The sequence below is a fragment of the Hyperoodon ampullatus genome, assembly GCF_949752795.1.
Source record: "Hyperoodon ampullatus genome assembly, chromosome: 2".
Taxonomy (NCBI): Eukaryota; Metazoa; Chordata; class Mammalia; order Artiodactyla; family Ziphiidae; genus Hyperoodon; species Hyperoodon ampullatus.
The window spans coordinates 89,590,945-89,609,343 of NC_136915.1; the positions used below are offsets into that span (position 1 = coordinate 89,590,945).

Below are 18,399 nucleotides of genomic sequence, written 5' to 3' on the forward strand. Positions count from 1 at the left end.
CTATCTTCAGATATTGTTCTAAATACATTCATATAACATTACTCATTTCATCCAAAAAACTATATAAAATAGCTACTACTATTATTATCATCCTATTATTGTTATTCACATCTCCATTTACTAGCTATGTGGCTGTGGGAAAGTTACTTAACTTCTCTGAGCCTCAGTTTCCTCATCTTAAATGGATGTGCTGGTATTGTTTTGAGGATTAATATATTAGTACATGTAACTCAGACAAGATACTAACTCAAGGTATGAGCTACTGTCTCCATTTTATAAATTAAGCTTAGAAAGTTAAGTAATTTATACAAAGTCAAATGACAAGTAATTTGGTAGAGCTCTTACTGAACTCCAGGCAAGCTGGCTTCACAGGCTGTGCTCTTAACCACTACACTATTGGCTCTATTTACTGTTTTTCTGGCTTTGCTTCCTGGCATCTAAATATGTTCATTCTCCAAAAATCTATCCTTGATCTTCCTTTCTTTTCTATCTACCTTGTCTTCTGTTACATTTCACCTAATCTCACATTTTCACTCTTCAGGTAGTTTTTAACTTTCATAAACTCCACTTCTACTTTTTAGCTACCTGATAAACTTGTTACCTCGGATGGCCTTCTGCCGTTACTCATTTTCTCTCACACGTTTTTTCTTCCTATAGTTCCCATCTTTGTTACAGTATTACTGTTATTCATGCTCTGCAAGCTCAAATACCCCAGGTACTTTTTAATTTTACTTCATTACCTCTCTAGGACATCCAGATAGTTGTTGAGACTTGATTATAGTTCTGTTCCTTCTAACAGCCCACCCTGTTCCTTTCTGTTGCCAATGCCTGATTTGTAGCTCATAACCTTTTCTATGGACTAGGCAATAGCCTCCATACTTCCACTCTCTTTTCTCCATTTTGTCATATTACCCCAAACAAGATCAATCTTGTGGAAATATAACTCACAATTTTAATCTTATGTTTAAAAATCTTCAGTAACTCCCCACTGGCTACAGAATGAAATCCAAATTCTTTAGTTGCCACAATTTTTTCTCAAACTACCTTTCCATATTTTTTTCTTGCTGTTTCCTGTAGCTACTTCTGATAGCATAATATGCTTTATGAGCTTTGGATTCAGATTGAATTTCAAATTCTGTCCTTGCTGCTTATTTTTGCATGTGACTTTGAGCAAGTTACTTAACCTCTCTGAAATAAATTTCTTCATCTATAAAATGAGAATAATATCTCATTACTTGCTGTCAAGACTAAATGAAAAGATAGATCAAAAATACTTGTCACCTGTGGGGAGGTGCACGGCCACTGCTGTCCCCACTGAGTCCTCAAGGCTTGTTCTCTTGGCTACATGAGGCTGGAAATGATGGGGTTCCGTGTCACTGCTTTCTACTGCTTTACCCTAATATGTAAAACTTTTTCCTCAATAAATGATAGAATAAGTAAAAAAATAAAAATAAAAAAATACTTGTCACAATTCAAGAAATGTTTTCATCTAAACTGCATTATTACTTTTTAAATTGTCTATAGAATTTGTAGTAATGTCAATATTCTCATTCTTGATAGCGATAAGTTGTATTTTCTCTTTTTTTTTTCCTGATCTGCCTGGCTAGAGGCTTATCAATTTTATTGGTCTTCTTAAAGAACCAGCTTTTGATTTCATCGGGGGTTTTTTTGTATTGATTTTCAGTTTCTATTTTATTGATTTCTACTCTACTTTTTATTATTCTCTTCTACTTACTTCAGGTTAATTTGTCTTTTTCTGTTTTTTCAAGGTGTAAGTTGAGGTCATTGATTTAAAGACCTTTCTTCTTTTCTAGTATAGGTACTTAGTGCTATAAATTTCCCACTATATACTAAATTAGCAATACCCCAAAATTCTGATGTGTTGTGGTTTTTTTTTAATTCAGTTGAAACACTTTCTGTTTTCCCCTTTGGTTTCCTCTTTGACTCATGTGTTATTTAGTTTCCAAATATTTGGGAATTGTCCAGAGATGTTTCTGTCACTGATTTCAAAATTAACTCTATTGTGGCCAAAGAATATATCTAATATGACTTATCTTTCTAAACATATTGATACTTATTATATGACACAGAATATGTTCTAACTAGGTCACTAAACTCTTTGCAAGTGAAAAAATGTGCTTCCTGCTGTCGTTGGGTGGAGTGTTCTTAAAACGTTGACTAGGTCAATTTGGTTGATAGTGTTATACAAAGTACTCACAAATTTTCTGTCTACTTGTTCTGTGAGTTACCTAGAGAGGGGTATTGGCATTTTCTGCTACAATTATGGATTTGTCTATTTCTCCTTGGAGTTGTATGGGTTTCTGCTTCAGGTATTTTGAAGCCTTATTATTAGATGCATAAGTGTTTGGAATTATTATGTTCTCTTGATGAATTGACCCTTTTATCATTATGAAATGACTTTCTTTATCACTGGCAATATGTCTGTGCTCCAAAATCTTCTTTGTTTGATATTAATATAAGCACTCCAGATTTCTTTTTGTGTGTGTGAATCTGTTTTTTTAATTGAAGTATAGTTGATGTACAATATTATATAAGTTACAGGTGTACAATATAGTGATTCACAATTTTTAAAGGTTATACTCCATTTATAGTTATTATAACTCCAGATTTCTTTTGATTAGTTGTGAGAATGATATATATATTTCCATCTTTTTACTTTTAACCTTTTTGTGTCTTTATATTCAAAGTAGGTTTCTCATACATAGAGCATATAATTGGGTCTTATTTATCTATGCAACCTGATAATCTCTGACTTTTAATTGGGATGATTAGACCATTTACATTTAATGTGATTATTTATATGGTTAAGTATAAATCTATTTGCTTTCTGTTTATCCTGTCTGTTCTTTGTTAGCTTTTTCTTTTTTCCTGCTTCTTTTAGACTGATTATTTTATTTCCATTTTATCTCTTTTGTTGGCTGATTAGCTATTCTTATTTCAGTTTTTTGAATGTTTGCTTTAGGTGTATAGTATACATCTTTAACTTATCATAGTTTACTTTCAAGTGAAGATATAGTGCTTCAAGTGTACTATAAGAGCCTTAAAATAGTATAGTTCCATTTCTTCCCTTCAGACCTTTATGCTATTATTGTCATCTATTTTGCTTTTACATATATTATAATGCCCATACTACATTGTTATATTTTTGTTTCAATCAGTTATCTTTTTTTTTTTTTTTTTTGCGGTATGCGGGCCTCTCGCTGTTGTGGCCTCTCCCGTTGCGGAGCACAGGCTCCGGGCGCACAGGCTCAGCGGCCATGGCTCACAGGCGTAGCCGCTCCGCGGCATGTGGGATCTTCCCGGACCGGGGCACGAACCCGTGTCCCCTGCATCGGCAGGCGGACTCTCAACCACTGCGCCACCAGGGAAGCCCTCAATCAGTTATCTTTTGAGTTATTTAAATAATACAGAAAAAAGTCTTATATAAATACATAGTTGCCAGTGTTCTTCAACTCTTTGTGAATATCCATATTTCCATCTGGTATCATTTTTTTCTGCCTAAGGACTTCCTCTATTATATCAGGTCTACTCATGATGAATTCTTTTTTTTTTTTTTTTTTTTTTTGCGGTACGTGGGCCTCTCACTGTTGTGGCCTCTCCCATTGCGGAGCACAGGCTCCGGACGCGCAGGCTCAACAGCCATGGCTCACGGGCCGAGCCGCTCCACGGCATGTGGGATCTTCCCGGACCGGGGCAGGAACCCGTATCCCCTGCATCGGCAGGTGGACTCTCAACCACTGCGCTACCAGGGGAGCCCTAATGATGAATTCTTTAAGCTCTTGTATGTCAAAAAAGTATTTGCCTTCATTTTTTGAAAGTTTTTTTTGTTGTGTATAGAATTCAATGTTGACACCTTTTTCTTCTAGTACTTTAAAGTTGTTGCATTATTTTGACAAGAAATCTGCTGTCATCCTTATGTCTAATTTGCCATTAATTTCATTCAGTGTATTTTTCATTTCATACATTGTAGTTTTCATCTCTTGAAGTTTGATTTGGGTCTTTTGTATATCTTCCATGTCTCTGCCTAATATTTTGAACATATGGAATACCTTTACAGTAACTATTTTAATGTCTTTGTTTGCTAATTGATTTCTGGGTTGGTTTCACTCGTGATATTCTCTTATTATGGTTAATATTATCCTACTCTTTGCCTGTTAGTGTTTTATTGGATGCTAGATGTAAATTTTACTTTCTTGGATGTTAGATTTTTTTCTGTATTTCCATAAATATTCTTGAACTTTAGTTTGGAATGCAGTTAAATTATTTGGAAACAGCCTGATCTTTCCAGGACTTGATTTTAACTTTTTTTGGACCTAACCAGAACAGCATTTAGTTCAGGACTAATTAGTCTACACTAATGAGTCAACACTCATCTGAGTTCTCTATCCCATTTCCCTAAAATTACAAAGTTTTCAAATCTACCTGGTGGGAATAAGCACTGTTCCTGACCCTCTCTGAATGGCAGGTACTACTTCATCTAATAATTTTGGGTGGTTCTTTCCGCATCCTTGGTTAGTTTTCTCTTGTGTATTTGCTGATGATTATGCTGCGAATACTTGAGTGGGACCCTTTACATGTCTCCAGAGTTCTCTGTTTGTGCAATTATCTCGTCTCTAGTACTCTGACCTGAAAATTCTAGCTGTCTTGGTCTTTCTGGACTCTCAATTCCATCTCTTCACCTCAAAGAGTCTGCCAGTGGGCTTCCCTGGTGGCGCAGTGGTTGGGAGTCCGCCTGCCGATGCAGGAGACACGGGTTCGTGCCCCAGTCCGGGAAGATCCCACATGCCGCGGAGCAGCTCGGCCCGTGAGTCGTGGCCACTGGGCCTGCGCGCCTGGAGCCTGTGCTCCGCAACAGGAGAGGCCACATCAGTGAGAGGCCCGTGTACCACAAAAAAAAAAAAAGAGTCTGCCAGGCTCCACCTGGGTTCTCCTCCCTTTGTCAAATCCTAGAAACTCTCTCAAGGTAGGAAGGTATAGTAATCATAGGACTCACTTCAATTTTTTTCTTATTTCTTAGGAAGCATTCTTATTTGTTGCTTAATATTCAATGTCTTAAAAACTACTGCTTCATATACTTTTTCCTGTTCTTAGATTGTTTCAGGCAGGAGGGAAATTCTGTTCATGCTATTCTGTTTCCCGGTAGACAGAGCTAGGAAATATATACAATATACATACATACACATATATTTATATTTCCCTGTAGTTATCCCTATACAGTATACTGAAAACCTGCATTCACACCTGTTTAATTCTAGTGTTTAATTTTCTCCCTTTTCATATTTGTAATTCCCTTTTCCAACAGTGAGTAACCTACTCCCCATACTCCGCTGTTGCCACCACATGGACCCAGCTCACCCTGCTCTAGCTCTGACACCCCATGCTGGGGTGCCACAAGACATAGATGCCCTCTTCACCTTCCTTGGGCCTGACAACCCCATGTAGGCCACTCTTATGCATGGATGCTCTCCTTGTACCACTTGGGCTCTGGACTCCCCCCACCCTTGCTATGAACTCCTTCCTCATACCCCCTAGACTCTAACATTCTACTCAGTGCTACTCCTGCTACCCTTCTCTCCTTCCCTCCTCAACTGTAGTTACTGACCTTCTTGGTCCCACCTAATGACTTGAGGAATGAATTTTTCAGAAAGCAAGGGAAAGGGAACTTCTTTATACAAGTATGGGTATCTTCCACATTCTTGTGTTCATATCCAATTATGAGCAGCATTTAATGGTTCTGTAAGTTTGTTTTGTTTCTTAATTTTGATGCTATATTAGTTTGCTAGGACTGCTGTAATAAAGCACCACAAACTGAGTGGCTTAAACAACAGAAATGTATTGTCTTATGGTTTTGGAAGCCAGAAATCTGAAATCAAGGCATTTGCAGGACCATGTTCTGTCTGAAGGTACTAGGGAAGTATCTCTTTCAGCCCTCTCTCCTAGCTTCTGGTATTTCCTTGTCTTGTACAGCATAATTCCAGTCTTCTCATGGCATTCTCCTTGTGTTCATGTTTGTGTCCAAATTTCCTTATTTTGTAAGGACACCAGTCATATTGGATTAGGGGCCCACCCTAATCCACCTTAACTAGTTACATCTGCAACAACCCTATATCCAAATAAGTTCACATTCTGAGGTACTGAGGGTTAAGACCTCAACATATGAATTTTGAGGGGGACACAATTTAGCCCATTATAGATACTCAGGAACCCAACTTCAGTAATCTGACGTAGTTTGAACACTTGAAAATGAATAAGTTTTCTATGTTTTCTATTTCTCTATGACAGTTTTTTGAAATATGGTACCTAGCTGATATTATTATTAATTATTATTCAAAATATTGCCATATTTACCTAATGGAATCATTTTTTCATTTGTATTATGAAATATTTCATATCTTCAGAAAAGTATATGTAAGTTACAAAGCATAATAATGAAACAAATTTAAAAATGAACCAAAAAAATGAAACATTACAGAATTCTGTATTTTTTTAAATTTTCATTTCATATTTAAGGGATTACATTATATCAAAATGAAGAATAAATTTGATATGCTAATAATGCTGTGTTTTGATAGTGAGATCTGGAACGAGTCATTAACCTTCATAAACTTCTCTTACCTCCTATATAAATAGGAATAGTTATGATACCTACCTTATAGAGTTGCTGTGAGCATTAAATGAGATAATGTATATAAAGCACTTAGTATTAGAACATAATAAATGCACAATAAATACTAAGTGTATTATTATTCAGGAGAATGAGAAATTAGCATAGAAATTTAGATTGTTTTTAATTGACATTCTTTTCCTAATCATAATCCAGTGTTTCTTCATCATTTCATATTCGTTTTATAATTTTGTCAAGATCAAACATAATACAGTCAAATAATTACAATTTGAGTCTCATAAACTTACTCCAAAAGAAATAAAATTAGGGGGCTTCCCTGGTGGTGCAGTGGTTGAGAGTCCGCCTGCCGATGCAGGGGACATGGATTCGTGCCCTGGTCCGGGAAGATGCCACATGCTGCAGAGCGGCTGGGCCCATGAGCCATGGCCGCTGAGCCTGCATGTCCGGAGCCTGTGCTCCGTGTATGGCAAAAAAAAAAAAAAAAAAAAGAAAAAGAAATAAAATTAGGCCTGAGTGGATGTTTGTATCTATACTTATATATTGATTGGGATGGTAGTTTCCTCTGTTTTTAATACATAAAAGGATTCCTTTGTAATTGAAAGTCTTAAATCCAAAAGATTGAATATCAAAGAATAATTTCAATCTAATCTCTTTATACATAAGCTTTCGGATATTCTGTTTTATTTTGTAGTAAATGAGTACATATTGTTTTCTAAAAGAGAAGGCAAAATCACCCAGGTGTATTGCCTATTTTGTTAATCCAACAAGATATGTGTTTGATTATATCTCATAAAATGGCTTTTCTTTCTTTAAGATCCCCTTGGAAAGGACTTCCAGAACTGACCAACGAGAATGGCCAATACTGTCCTTTCAGCTGTGAAACACAAGCCTGGTCAATTGCTGCTATTCTTGAAACACTCTATGATTTATAGTTGACTCATGCATATGATTGCATTAAGTATGCAATCAATTGTATTTTTGAATGCAAGGTAATAATGTAATGTAAATGCTTTATATGCACATGCTAAAGTCATTCTTAAAATCTCATTCATATAATACTGATGCCCGATTAGGTAAGACTGTAAAGCATTGGTTTTACTTTTTCTTTTTTTTTTTTTTTTAAATAGGATGTTTGTCTTTTGAATTCAGGAAGTATTCTTCAAATGCCTAGAAAAATCAATAATTTGAAATCCAGAGTTTGAAAAAGAAAAAATCATGTAATCTTCTATTTGAACATAAGTGAAAATGAAATATGAGAATGTAATAATGAAAGAAATGGAAAAGTATCTTTAAATGGTGGTATATATTTTCTTCAGTAACAATATATACCAAATAGGCTGTGGTTAATTAATACTTTTACTATAGTATTTCTAGCACCTTCCACACTGCATTCAATAGATACTAAATGGATGCTGAATCATAGAAGTGTCCACCTGCAATATATGTTCATAACTGGAGCACAGATGTTTATAATGTGCTTTTACTTTTTTCACTGATATATTAACATGTTTTTAATATAATGAATTTCAACAGTATATTTAACATAATTTACTTGTGTTAATGATGCATAGGATATATGAAAAAACCACAAAGCATTAGGAATTTATTTTCTAAAAACAGTTTTATAAAATTAGTCTTGAGTGCCAGTGTCCTACTATGAGATGGTTTACCTTTCCGTAATGCAAATTGTTGACCATGTTTATGAGAACTTTAAAGAAAAAAATACTATATTAGTTTTCTAAAACTTAATAACTATTTTTAGTTTGTGTATAAAAGTGTATTATACTGGTTTCCTAGTAACCAAAATGTGTTGACAAGTTTAGCATTGAGAACAATCTTAACATAATATAAATAGAGATATGAATTCAGTAGTTATCTTGAATTCAATATAATCATTTGAAAAGTTTTTCATGTTATTTTAAGATACCTTAAATCTGGAAAAGTCATAAAGGAAAAAGGCTTTTAACATTTATATGATTTGACATTTTTTAATAGTACTTATTTTCTAGATGAATTTTTTTTTTACTGTCTGTTTTTGTCTCAAGAAGGCTCTTAAATTAGATCATTATACTTTCAGTTGAAAGAAAATAGTTGCAAAAATCCATTTCATTATTCAATTGTGTATTTATAGTTAAAATAATGGTGCAATAACACTTTTCTCATCTAGAGGTCACATATCCAACCACCTTAACTCTGAAGAAGGAGTAAAAATAAAGAAGAAAAACAAGTAAGCTAAAACTTCTGGGTAGTAAAAATGTAAAAATGCTTCAGATACCAAATACCGATTCTCGACCCTCCTTTAGTTTTAACTAGCTTCGTTCCTGGTTTCCCAACCTAAAGCAGATTAAATCCTACAGATTTAACGACCGTTGTGATAGTAATCTGACCACTGTCTATAAACACATTGATTTCCAAGTTTCCCTTCCTTCTTTATTGCTCAATGTATAACTTTCTCTAACCTGTGCAGTTAAAAAGAATGACCTTCCTTGAGAGGCAGAACCATTAGTCATCAAAGATTCACATAGTTCTATTGTTCTAATTTAACTCCTATATTAAAAGTGGTAAGAAAAGTAACTGAAAACCAACATTAAATATGTTAAATATAAAAGCAAGAAGCAATGGCTGGCTGATGATTAAATGTGATAACTAAATAAGTAAATGAATATATTAACTCTAATAAATAAATAATAACAAGTTGACAGCTTTAAATACATAACCATATTGGGTTATCTATGGTAGGGCAAATATCCACCTCAGTAAATTTTTAGGATATCGTGTTGCAGTAGAAAATTAAGTGATTCATATTCCTTACTAGGAATATTAATGAAAGAACATTGTTATAATCTGCATGGCCTATTTTAAAGTTTAAGAGGCATGTTACACATTACTTCATCAAAGGTTGTTAAAATAATAGTTTTAGACTTTAGAGGGATAAATGTTGACTAAAAAACATTTAAATAGAATACTTCATTCCTGAGTGATGTTGGACGAGGTACCATGATATTACATATTGAGAATGGTTCTGTGCCTTGGTTCTTAATTAATTCAAATCATTCTTACTTTTTAACTTGAGAAGTTTGCCAGTTTAACCAGTATGCTGTGATAATTTAATACATTTCAAAGATAATTGAGGAAACATGAGACCTGTCATCCTGTCTATGAGCATTATAACCTATGTGAACTGCAATGCATTTCTGGTATGTCTTCAACTGCTCTATCTAGTAGGCAAATATCATTTTTATGTCTGTGTGCCAAGAAAATAAAAATCTTTTCTAAAGGACTATATTTTGCATTTATTCCATTATTTACCAGTTAACTAATTTGTTAATGCTGACTACTACCATTTATTCAGAGCTTGCTTATTTTGGGTGCTTTATCTTTTTGCAGGATGTGTGGGGACAAAGAGAGGAAGAATTTTAGGCTGTTCGGTAATTTATTTAATTAGCTATGTTGAAATTAGGAGCAAAGTTAACTTTTGATGTACAAACTGATCTGTTAGCAGCTATACAATCCCCAGGTATTTCTTGAAATCTTTCACACTACTGTGAATTTTTTGTTTACCTTTCTTTCATGAGTATGAGTGAATTTGTCAAACTTGCCAAACTTATTTATATAGATCCTCAATGTGCCAAAATAATAAACTCAAGTAAGTTGCTCAGTTTTGTTTTGTTTTTCCATTTGTATGAGATTTCAATTATTAAGTAATACTGATACTTTGTCATTTTGACACAATTTTTTCCTAATATATATTTCTTAATATATCTGGTATTGGTTGGAGGTTTTTTGTTTAACTTACAAAAGCTTTTCATTTTCCTTTAATCAAATTTTTTAGTGTTTATCTTTGTGAACTCTTCTATCTCTTCAAAATTTAATTGAAATTTTAATTGATCCAATAATTTAATAAACTTTTGTTTCTGTGTTATATTCTGGTTTTATATTTATCTATTTACAGCAGCATACAGTATGAGTTGAGACATTACTTCGCTTTTTTTTCAAAATTGTTATATCCAAATTCATGAATTGAATTTGATTTGTAGTGATTCCTTTTTTAAATTATTGAATTTTTATGTAATAATAGGGTGTACTTCTGGGATATACCATTGAAGTTATCTGTGCCTGTTCACTCATTTAACTATTATAATTTTTGTTTTAATATTTGTTAGAGCTTTTCCTCACCGTCTTTCTCTCACTAATCCCCTACTCCTTTTTTAGAATCTTGTTCTATATACCTACCTATTTGTTCTTCTCAAGTACTTTTCCATGTCCAAAAAGTATTCTCTTACCATTTTTACTAAACTTATACTTAACACTGTAAGGTAATTTGATAGGAATTGACATTTACAGTATTTAACCTTCTAAGAACATAGAGTGTCTGCATTTATTCAATTTTTATTTTTTTAGATTGCTGAAATTCTTCCTAATGTTTGTTTTGCCAGTTAGAATAAAAAACTCAGATTTAACAAACATTTATGAGCCCCTACCATATAATGGGCAATTTTATATTGGAAGTATTATACCCATTTTATGTATGAGAACATTGCTATAGCATCTTGCCCTAAGTCACACGACTGATAAATTACTGGACCAAAACTCAATCCCTGATCTTCCTACCACAAATCCTTTTTCAAAGATCCTCAAGACTGAAGTCTTCTGTGCTCACCTTCATGCTTCTTGCCACCATCCATCCACAGGTCGAGCTGTGGCTATTATTAGTTGCCCACATGATTATGGAAATCCTTAGATGCTGCTCTGCTTGGGTCTAGATATACTCCCTTATTATCCTGGTCAGATAATACATTTGACTCCCTGGTCAAAATGTATCTGCAGCAATCTGCCTTGATAGGATAACTGGTGTATTACTGGCTCAATATTCAGACTCAAGATGCATGAGTTAGGTTACACAACTTGGATAAATTTGCAAATATAAGTGTCTTATCAAAGTGAGACAGAGAAAATTCAAAGGCAGTAGGGAACATATTGGTCCATGAGAATTTTGGTCAAAGGAAGCAAGTTATATCTATAGAAGTTTACTAACATATATGGCACTTAATTAGGCAAACACTCAATGTTAATATATTTATGGTAACTGATATATTTTGAAAGCACAAAACTGAGTGCTAAACATCTTTTCTTATAATCATAACATAAGGAAGTGCTCCAAAGATGATTCATCTTGACTCCCACATCACACTCAATGAATTGCAGACTTCACTTTTACGTGCCTGGGCTCTCATCTATTCCCCACTTTGTATTTGCATTCTTCTCTTGTCCTTAAACAAACATAATGATTGCTTAATTGATCACAACTTACACCATCCCTCATAGAACTGAGGAAAACCTTTCTTGAACACTGCTTATATCCCACCACTGATCAGATGACGTTTGGGATACTCTATAATGTGGCTCCAATCTCATTCCAGTTTTGTTACAATAACTTTTTGCTCTTTCCAAAGCTGATTACTTGCCACTCTGAGTCTTTGTTTTTTCAACTGTAAAAACAAGAATGATGGTAATACCTACGTTGCAGGGCAGTAAGAATTCATGAAGGCAACCCATAGTACGTTAGGATTAAGTTTGACTGCACATAACAGAGCCCATAACAGTGGTCTCTATGAGACAGAAGTCTACAAGTGTGCAATCCAGGGCTGATATGCTGGTTCTGTGGTCATCAGGAACCAAGGCTAGCATCTAATGACGAAAAATATTCTATAATTTCTTATATATAATTTTCTTAATATGAATTCATTGTCTCCTAGATGTTGTGAACAAATGTACAATAACCTATTCACTTATTTTGATCAGTGGTTTCTCCAAATTCTTTTTCTTTTTGACTTCCCAAAGCCTTACCTTGAGGAGAAAAGAATTCAAGGTTTATGTCTTTCATATTGGTTGTAAATTTTATGGCTTGGTTAAAATAAGAACAAATTTTATAATTCATAATTTTATATTTACATGTTTTAATTCATAATTTTACACTTACATTAAAGTTTAAAGAAGCAAAATAGCAATTATTGAAGTCTCTACTAATAAGGCAAGGTGGAATTTTATACAAATATTTGTTGTTTTCGGTTTGAGTGGTTCTCATCACTCATTAAAGGGGAAAAAATGTATTTCAGCAGAAAAATAAATGAAATGGTTTGGAATAATTACCTAGTATGCAATTGTTTAATAGACTTAGAATTCCCTTGTTTCTGAGTGTCTTTAGAAAACATAAGCTTTTTTATTTAAAGCAACTTCAAAGCACTAACTCTAAGACCTAGAGTAGTTTTCTATTAGAGTTTCACTTAACTTACTGGAATTCAGCTCTGCTTGCTTGGAAGTAAACAAATATGTTACTTTGAATGAAGGGGATCTTCATTTCTATGTGTTTCTCATAATGTGATTGTTCCATTGGGTCAATGGATTCTAGTGATTAAAAGATGTCATGTGATTTTAATGTTTAAGAGATGCCATTTTCCACAAAACATAGTTCCCTAAACCAGTGATTCCCAATCTTTTATATATTGTGGAATATGTAGAAAAAGCTATTTAAACAGCATTTTGGTAAAAGAAAGGAGGATGCTTCTGGCTGCTGACAACTAGTCAGAGATGTTTGGCCTGTAGGGCTAAAGAAAACTATCTCATCACTCTTGGAACCTTTTTACCATGGGGCCCCACATTAGTTAGAAAACTGCTCTCAACACAGAGGCTACTTTACCTTATGCCCAACCTAAGGAAGAGCAAACCATTTATAATTAAAGGGGTAATGGTTTGTTGGGCTTGTTAAAGACATGGCTTATCAGTTTTCAGTCTAGAAACATCTTAAGGAATGTTCAAGTACAAGTGCTTTCCTAGAGAAAAATTATTTTGAAATATGTTGTCCATATAAAAAGTATATAACATATGCACCTTTAAAGAAGATTAATTAAATGAATAACCATGAACCCGACACAGAATTGAAAACTGAAACAAATTTCCTGTCCCCAATTTAAACAATACTGAGACCAAGCAAAGATAATAGCAGTGTATTCCAGGAATTCTGCTCTAGGAAGATAAGACTGTAAAACAGCCTGCACAGCAGTATTTTTCTGATGAGATTTGCAGCAAGATTTGCTTCATAGGTCCTTGGGAATGGAGCAAGCTTTACACTGAACACTGGGAGTCAGACACCTTCCAAATTCATCAAACCATCCGACAGGCCTGTGAGAGCCACAGCATCAAACTCAAGACAACTAGTCAAGCTACTGTCTTTACAGAAGTAAGCAGGATGATGGAAAGGCCACATGCTGTGTGTTAGAGCAGGGGTCCCCAACCTGCAGGCCACGGACCGGTAGCAGTCCGTGGCCTGTTAGGAACCAGGCCACACAGCAGGAGGTGAGCGGCAGACAAGCAAGTGAAGCTTCCTCTGTATTTATAGCCACTCCCCATCACTCGCATTACCGCCTGAGCTCCGCCTCCTGTCAGATCAGCTGTGGCATTAGATTCTCATAGGAGCACAAACCCTACTGTGAACTGCACATGCAAGGGACCTAGGTTGCGTGCTCCTTATAAGGATCTAATGCCTGATGATCTGAGGAGGAGCTGAGGCGGTGATGCTAGTGCTGGGAAGTGGCTGCAAATACAGATTATCATTAGCAGAGAGATTTGACTGCACAGAGACCATAATAAATCAATTGCTTGCAGACTCATATCAAAACCCTATCAGTAAGTGGCAAGTGAAAACAAGCTCAGGGCTCCCACTGATTCTGCATTATGGTGAGTTGCATAATTATTTCATTATATATTACAATGTAATAGAAATAAAGTGCACAATAAATGTAATGTGCTTGAATCATCACAAAACCACGCCCCACAACCCAGTCCATGGAAAAATTGTCTTCCACAAAACCGGTCCCTGGTGCCAAAAAGGTTGGGGACTGCTGTGTTAGAGAATGCTCCCCAATTTAACATCATCTTTGAAATTACAAAAATTGTTCTTAGGTGCTACATTTTATTGAAATTTAACTCGAAAATACATTTACCAGGTGGTTGTCATAATTCCTTTCCTATCCAGTCAGGTAGTTCAAGAATATTTTGTATGGGGGACTTCCCTGGTGGTCCAGTGGCTAAGACTCTGCACTCCCAATGCAGGGGGCCCGGGTTCCAATGCAGGGGGCCCGTGTTCGGTTCCTGGTCAGGGAACTAGATCCCATGTGCCGCAGCTAAAGATCCTGCATGCAGCAACAAAGATCCCACATGCCATGACTAAGACCTGACACAGCCAAATAAATATTTTTAAATATATATATTTTGTATAACCTACTGTTTTAAAACTTGGATAACAAGTTTTTCCCTCTTCTTTTTTTTTCTTCCAGTTTTATTTTTATATTTGACTCTTTCTGTCTTTTGTAATCCTGTTGAAATGGTCATATATATATTTTTTAGAAAAAAAAAGTCCTATTTAGGAATAGCTGAACAGTTTTTTTAAAACCCTACTCTCCTTTTATCTCACCTTCCCTTTTTTTGTGGTTTCCCTTACTCCCTTTTCCTCTTTCTTTCTTTCCCTTTTTTCCCCTCTCCTATTTTATTTTATTCCTTGGAAGTACCTTATTCTTACCATAGGAACTATAAGCATTGCATGGCCTCATAGCAGTATTCACAGATAAAAAACTGCACAGCTTTGAGTTCAATACCTACAAAATCTAAAACTCCTTGGACTAAACTTTGAAAATAATTGTTCCAGTGACAAAGCAACCAGATTATTTGGCTCAATATCTTTGCTTTTGCAAGAACTCTGAGTGATTTTGACTAAGTTCCATCAATACTGTAATTCTCAGATTTTATACTAGAAATGTTATTTGTGTGAAGCAATTTCATTTTCTAATAATCTTTTAATATTCCCATTGTTCCTATAGGAAAAAAACCTTCAGCCAAAAACATTCTAAAACAGCTTAAGTAGTCACAATTATGTCAGGTAAATATCTCAACTGTTTATTTAAATCATAAAAACCTGTGTATTCTGATCCTAAGTTGTTGAACCAAAATGATTTTTGGTGTTCCAACTATACATATTTCAAGGCTTGTTACAATTGTGGGTTTTAACAGTTTTCTCTAAACTTTAATACCATAGATACAGGAAAATTATCACATGGTACTATATATAATACAATCTTCATTATCATTAAATAAAGTCAGGCTATACCAGTAAAGATACCTGGAATAGATGTTTTACCCTTGGTAGTTTATTTCACTCCACATCTCCTCTTCTGGTTGTAATAATTCCCACGGTAAGAAGAGGGTGGGGGTGAGTAAAATGGGTGAAAGCGGTCAAAAGGTACAAACTTCCAGTTATAAAATAACAAAGTCATGGGCATATAATGTACAGCATGGCAACCATAGTTAGGAATACTGTACTACATACATGAAAGTTGCTAAGAGAATAGATCTTAAAAGTTCTCATCACAAGAAAAAAAAATTTGTTAACTATAGTGACAAATGTTACCTAATCTTGTTGTGGTGGTCATTTCACAATATATACAAATATCGAATCATTATGTTGTACATCTGAAATGAATATAATGTTATATGTCAATTATATCTCAATTTAAAATTCTCAACAATAAAAAAAAATTATTATATGGCGGGGAGAGGGAGAGAGATGACTATTCTTCTCAGAAGAACCTTCAAAAAAGGGAAAAGTGAGTCAAGAGCCAGATGTGATTACAGAACAATTTGATTACAAATGAGAAATTAAAAATCCTGAAGGTAATAACCAAATAGTACAAAGGTAATCAACAGAGTCAGGAAATTCAAACTCAAATTTCCAAGTTGAATCTTGAGCTGGATTAGTCCTATTTAATTATGTGATGTTTAAAAGTTAAAAGATATCTGAATCTTTATTTAGTTAAAAGTAGGACCTGAGGATTGTGTAATTATCTTTCTTTAGTAATTTTTAGCGACATATATATTTCTTTGGAATATTACATTAAATCTCATTCTATCTAGAGTAAAATATGCAGTTAAAGGGGGAAAATGAACAAAAAATTATTTGTAAATGTAGTGCACAGAGTTATTTATGCTTAGAAATTATAAAAATAAGCTCTTAGCATTCCTGACTTTGCTTACCAAATGGTTTAATTAGCTGAATTTTCTACCCTTTCTTTCTTTTAACAATTAGTATACCTCTTGTGCTAGCATTGATTCATCTTCCAGTAAATGGTTACCCCTAATGATAGTTGTCTAGGAAGTAATACACGAGATATTCTCTTGAAGACAAAGTCTTTTAAGAAGGAAGGTAATGATGAGCTTTAACAACTGAGAGAGAAGGAAAGTGGGTAGGTGACATTTGAGTTACTTAAGTGAAGCATGTTGAGATGGGCTGTTCTACATGATTCTGTGTTTCAGTTCCTGATGAAAACCCAACAAACAGGTAAAACATTTTCTCTTACCAATATTTATCATGGAGTTGTCAAAGACCATGTCATCTCTTTCTGTAAAAATTGAAAACTTCCAAGTCACTGCCAAATGTTGGAATATTATAACCAGTCATTTGAAAATTTTAACCACTATAAACAAGCAAAACCTAAGTTCTGTGCTATTTATAAAAAGACAGATGCTTAAGAAAATCACTAATTCATTTTATATACTAATTACAAATTCAAACCCTGCTTAGAAAACTCATAGCCTCATTCAATAGAGCATGTATATACTTTAACTTTTTAAAGAATTATTCTGTATTCTACATCTTTTTCATTATTAAATGGGCCTTTCCTGGTCCTAGAGACCAGATTTCCTTATTATACTCTCTCACTGGACTCTGTGAAATTTCTTCACAGCATTTAAATAGTTACAATTCTACATTAGTCATTATTTAATTAAAATAGTTCCCCTGCTAGATAGACATTTCTAACCTGAAAACAGCATGAAGAATGGAGCTCAGTGCCTAGAACATTGTGATGGTGTTCAGGACACACTATCCCAAAATATGGCACCTTAACATATTGAATATTTTTAATTTTTTGGTTCTAGTGTATGACCTTTATTTCATGAAACCTTTTGAGAATTATTATGGGGGTTTTGAGGTTTCCCCTACAAGAAGAAATTTCCATGAGTCTTGTTCACCCTTGAATATTCTAGCCTCACATACAGCATATGCTCAATAAATTAATGACTAAATTTTGTTTTGTCAGTACTGACAAAAGAGGAGCACAGTGGCTAAGAAACAGCCACAACTGAACTGAAATATGACATCACAGCTAAACAAATATGTTATTCTATCTCCCAGGACCTACAACTCGCAATCTGATATACGTACAAAACAGGTAAACTTTCTAGCTCACATTGAACTTGTAAGAGTTCTTTATTGAAGAGGTGCACTAAAAATTGGGATTTGGAAAATAGTGGGGCTTGGACAGGCCTAAACAGTCTTGTATAATGAGTAGAGGGATGGAGGTGAGAGTGAGTGTGGTACATCTGAGGAATGTGGGCAACACAATTTGTTCTGGGATAAATTATGATAAGATTAGATAGAGGTTAAGGCCTTGAAAAGCAAACTAGAATAAATACAAATCAGCTACACCCACCAGATGCCTATTATGATAAGATTAGATAGAGGTTAAGACCTTGAAAAGCAAACTAGAATAAATACAAGTCAGCTACACCCACCAGAATGGCTAAAACAAAAATAGAAAATACCAAGTACTGACGTGGATATGGAGTGGCTGGAACTCTCATACACTGCTTATAGGGGTGTGAACTGGCACAACTGCTTTGGAAAACTATTTGGCATTTCCTGA

The 18,399-nt window shown here is 34.5% G+C and overlaps 1 protein-coding gene across 6 annotated transcripts in view; it reads left to right on the forward strand.

Moving 5' to 3' along the window:
* The window catches only part of AGL (amylo-alpha-1,6-glucosidase and 4-alpha-glucanotransferase), a gene marked incomplete at both ends in the record, with an annotated part of 77,993 nt that extends 70,415 nt beyond the window's left edge, over positions 1-7,578 (forward strand). For all 6 annotated transcript variants that reach the window (XM_079697379.1, XM_079697380.1, XM_079697381.1 and 3 more), the window contains one exon: positions 7,461-7,578. In XM_079697379.1, the coding sequence (XP_079553505.1) occupies positions 7,461-7,578 (118 nt within the window). The remainder of the gene's footprint in view (positions 1-7,460) is intronic.
* Positions 7,579-18,399: the final 10,821 nt, after the last annotated feature.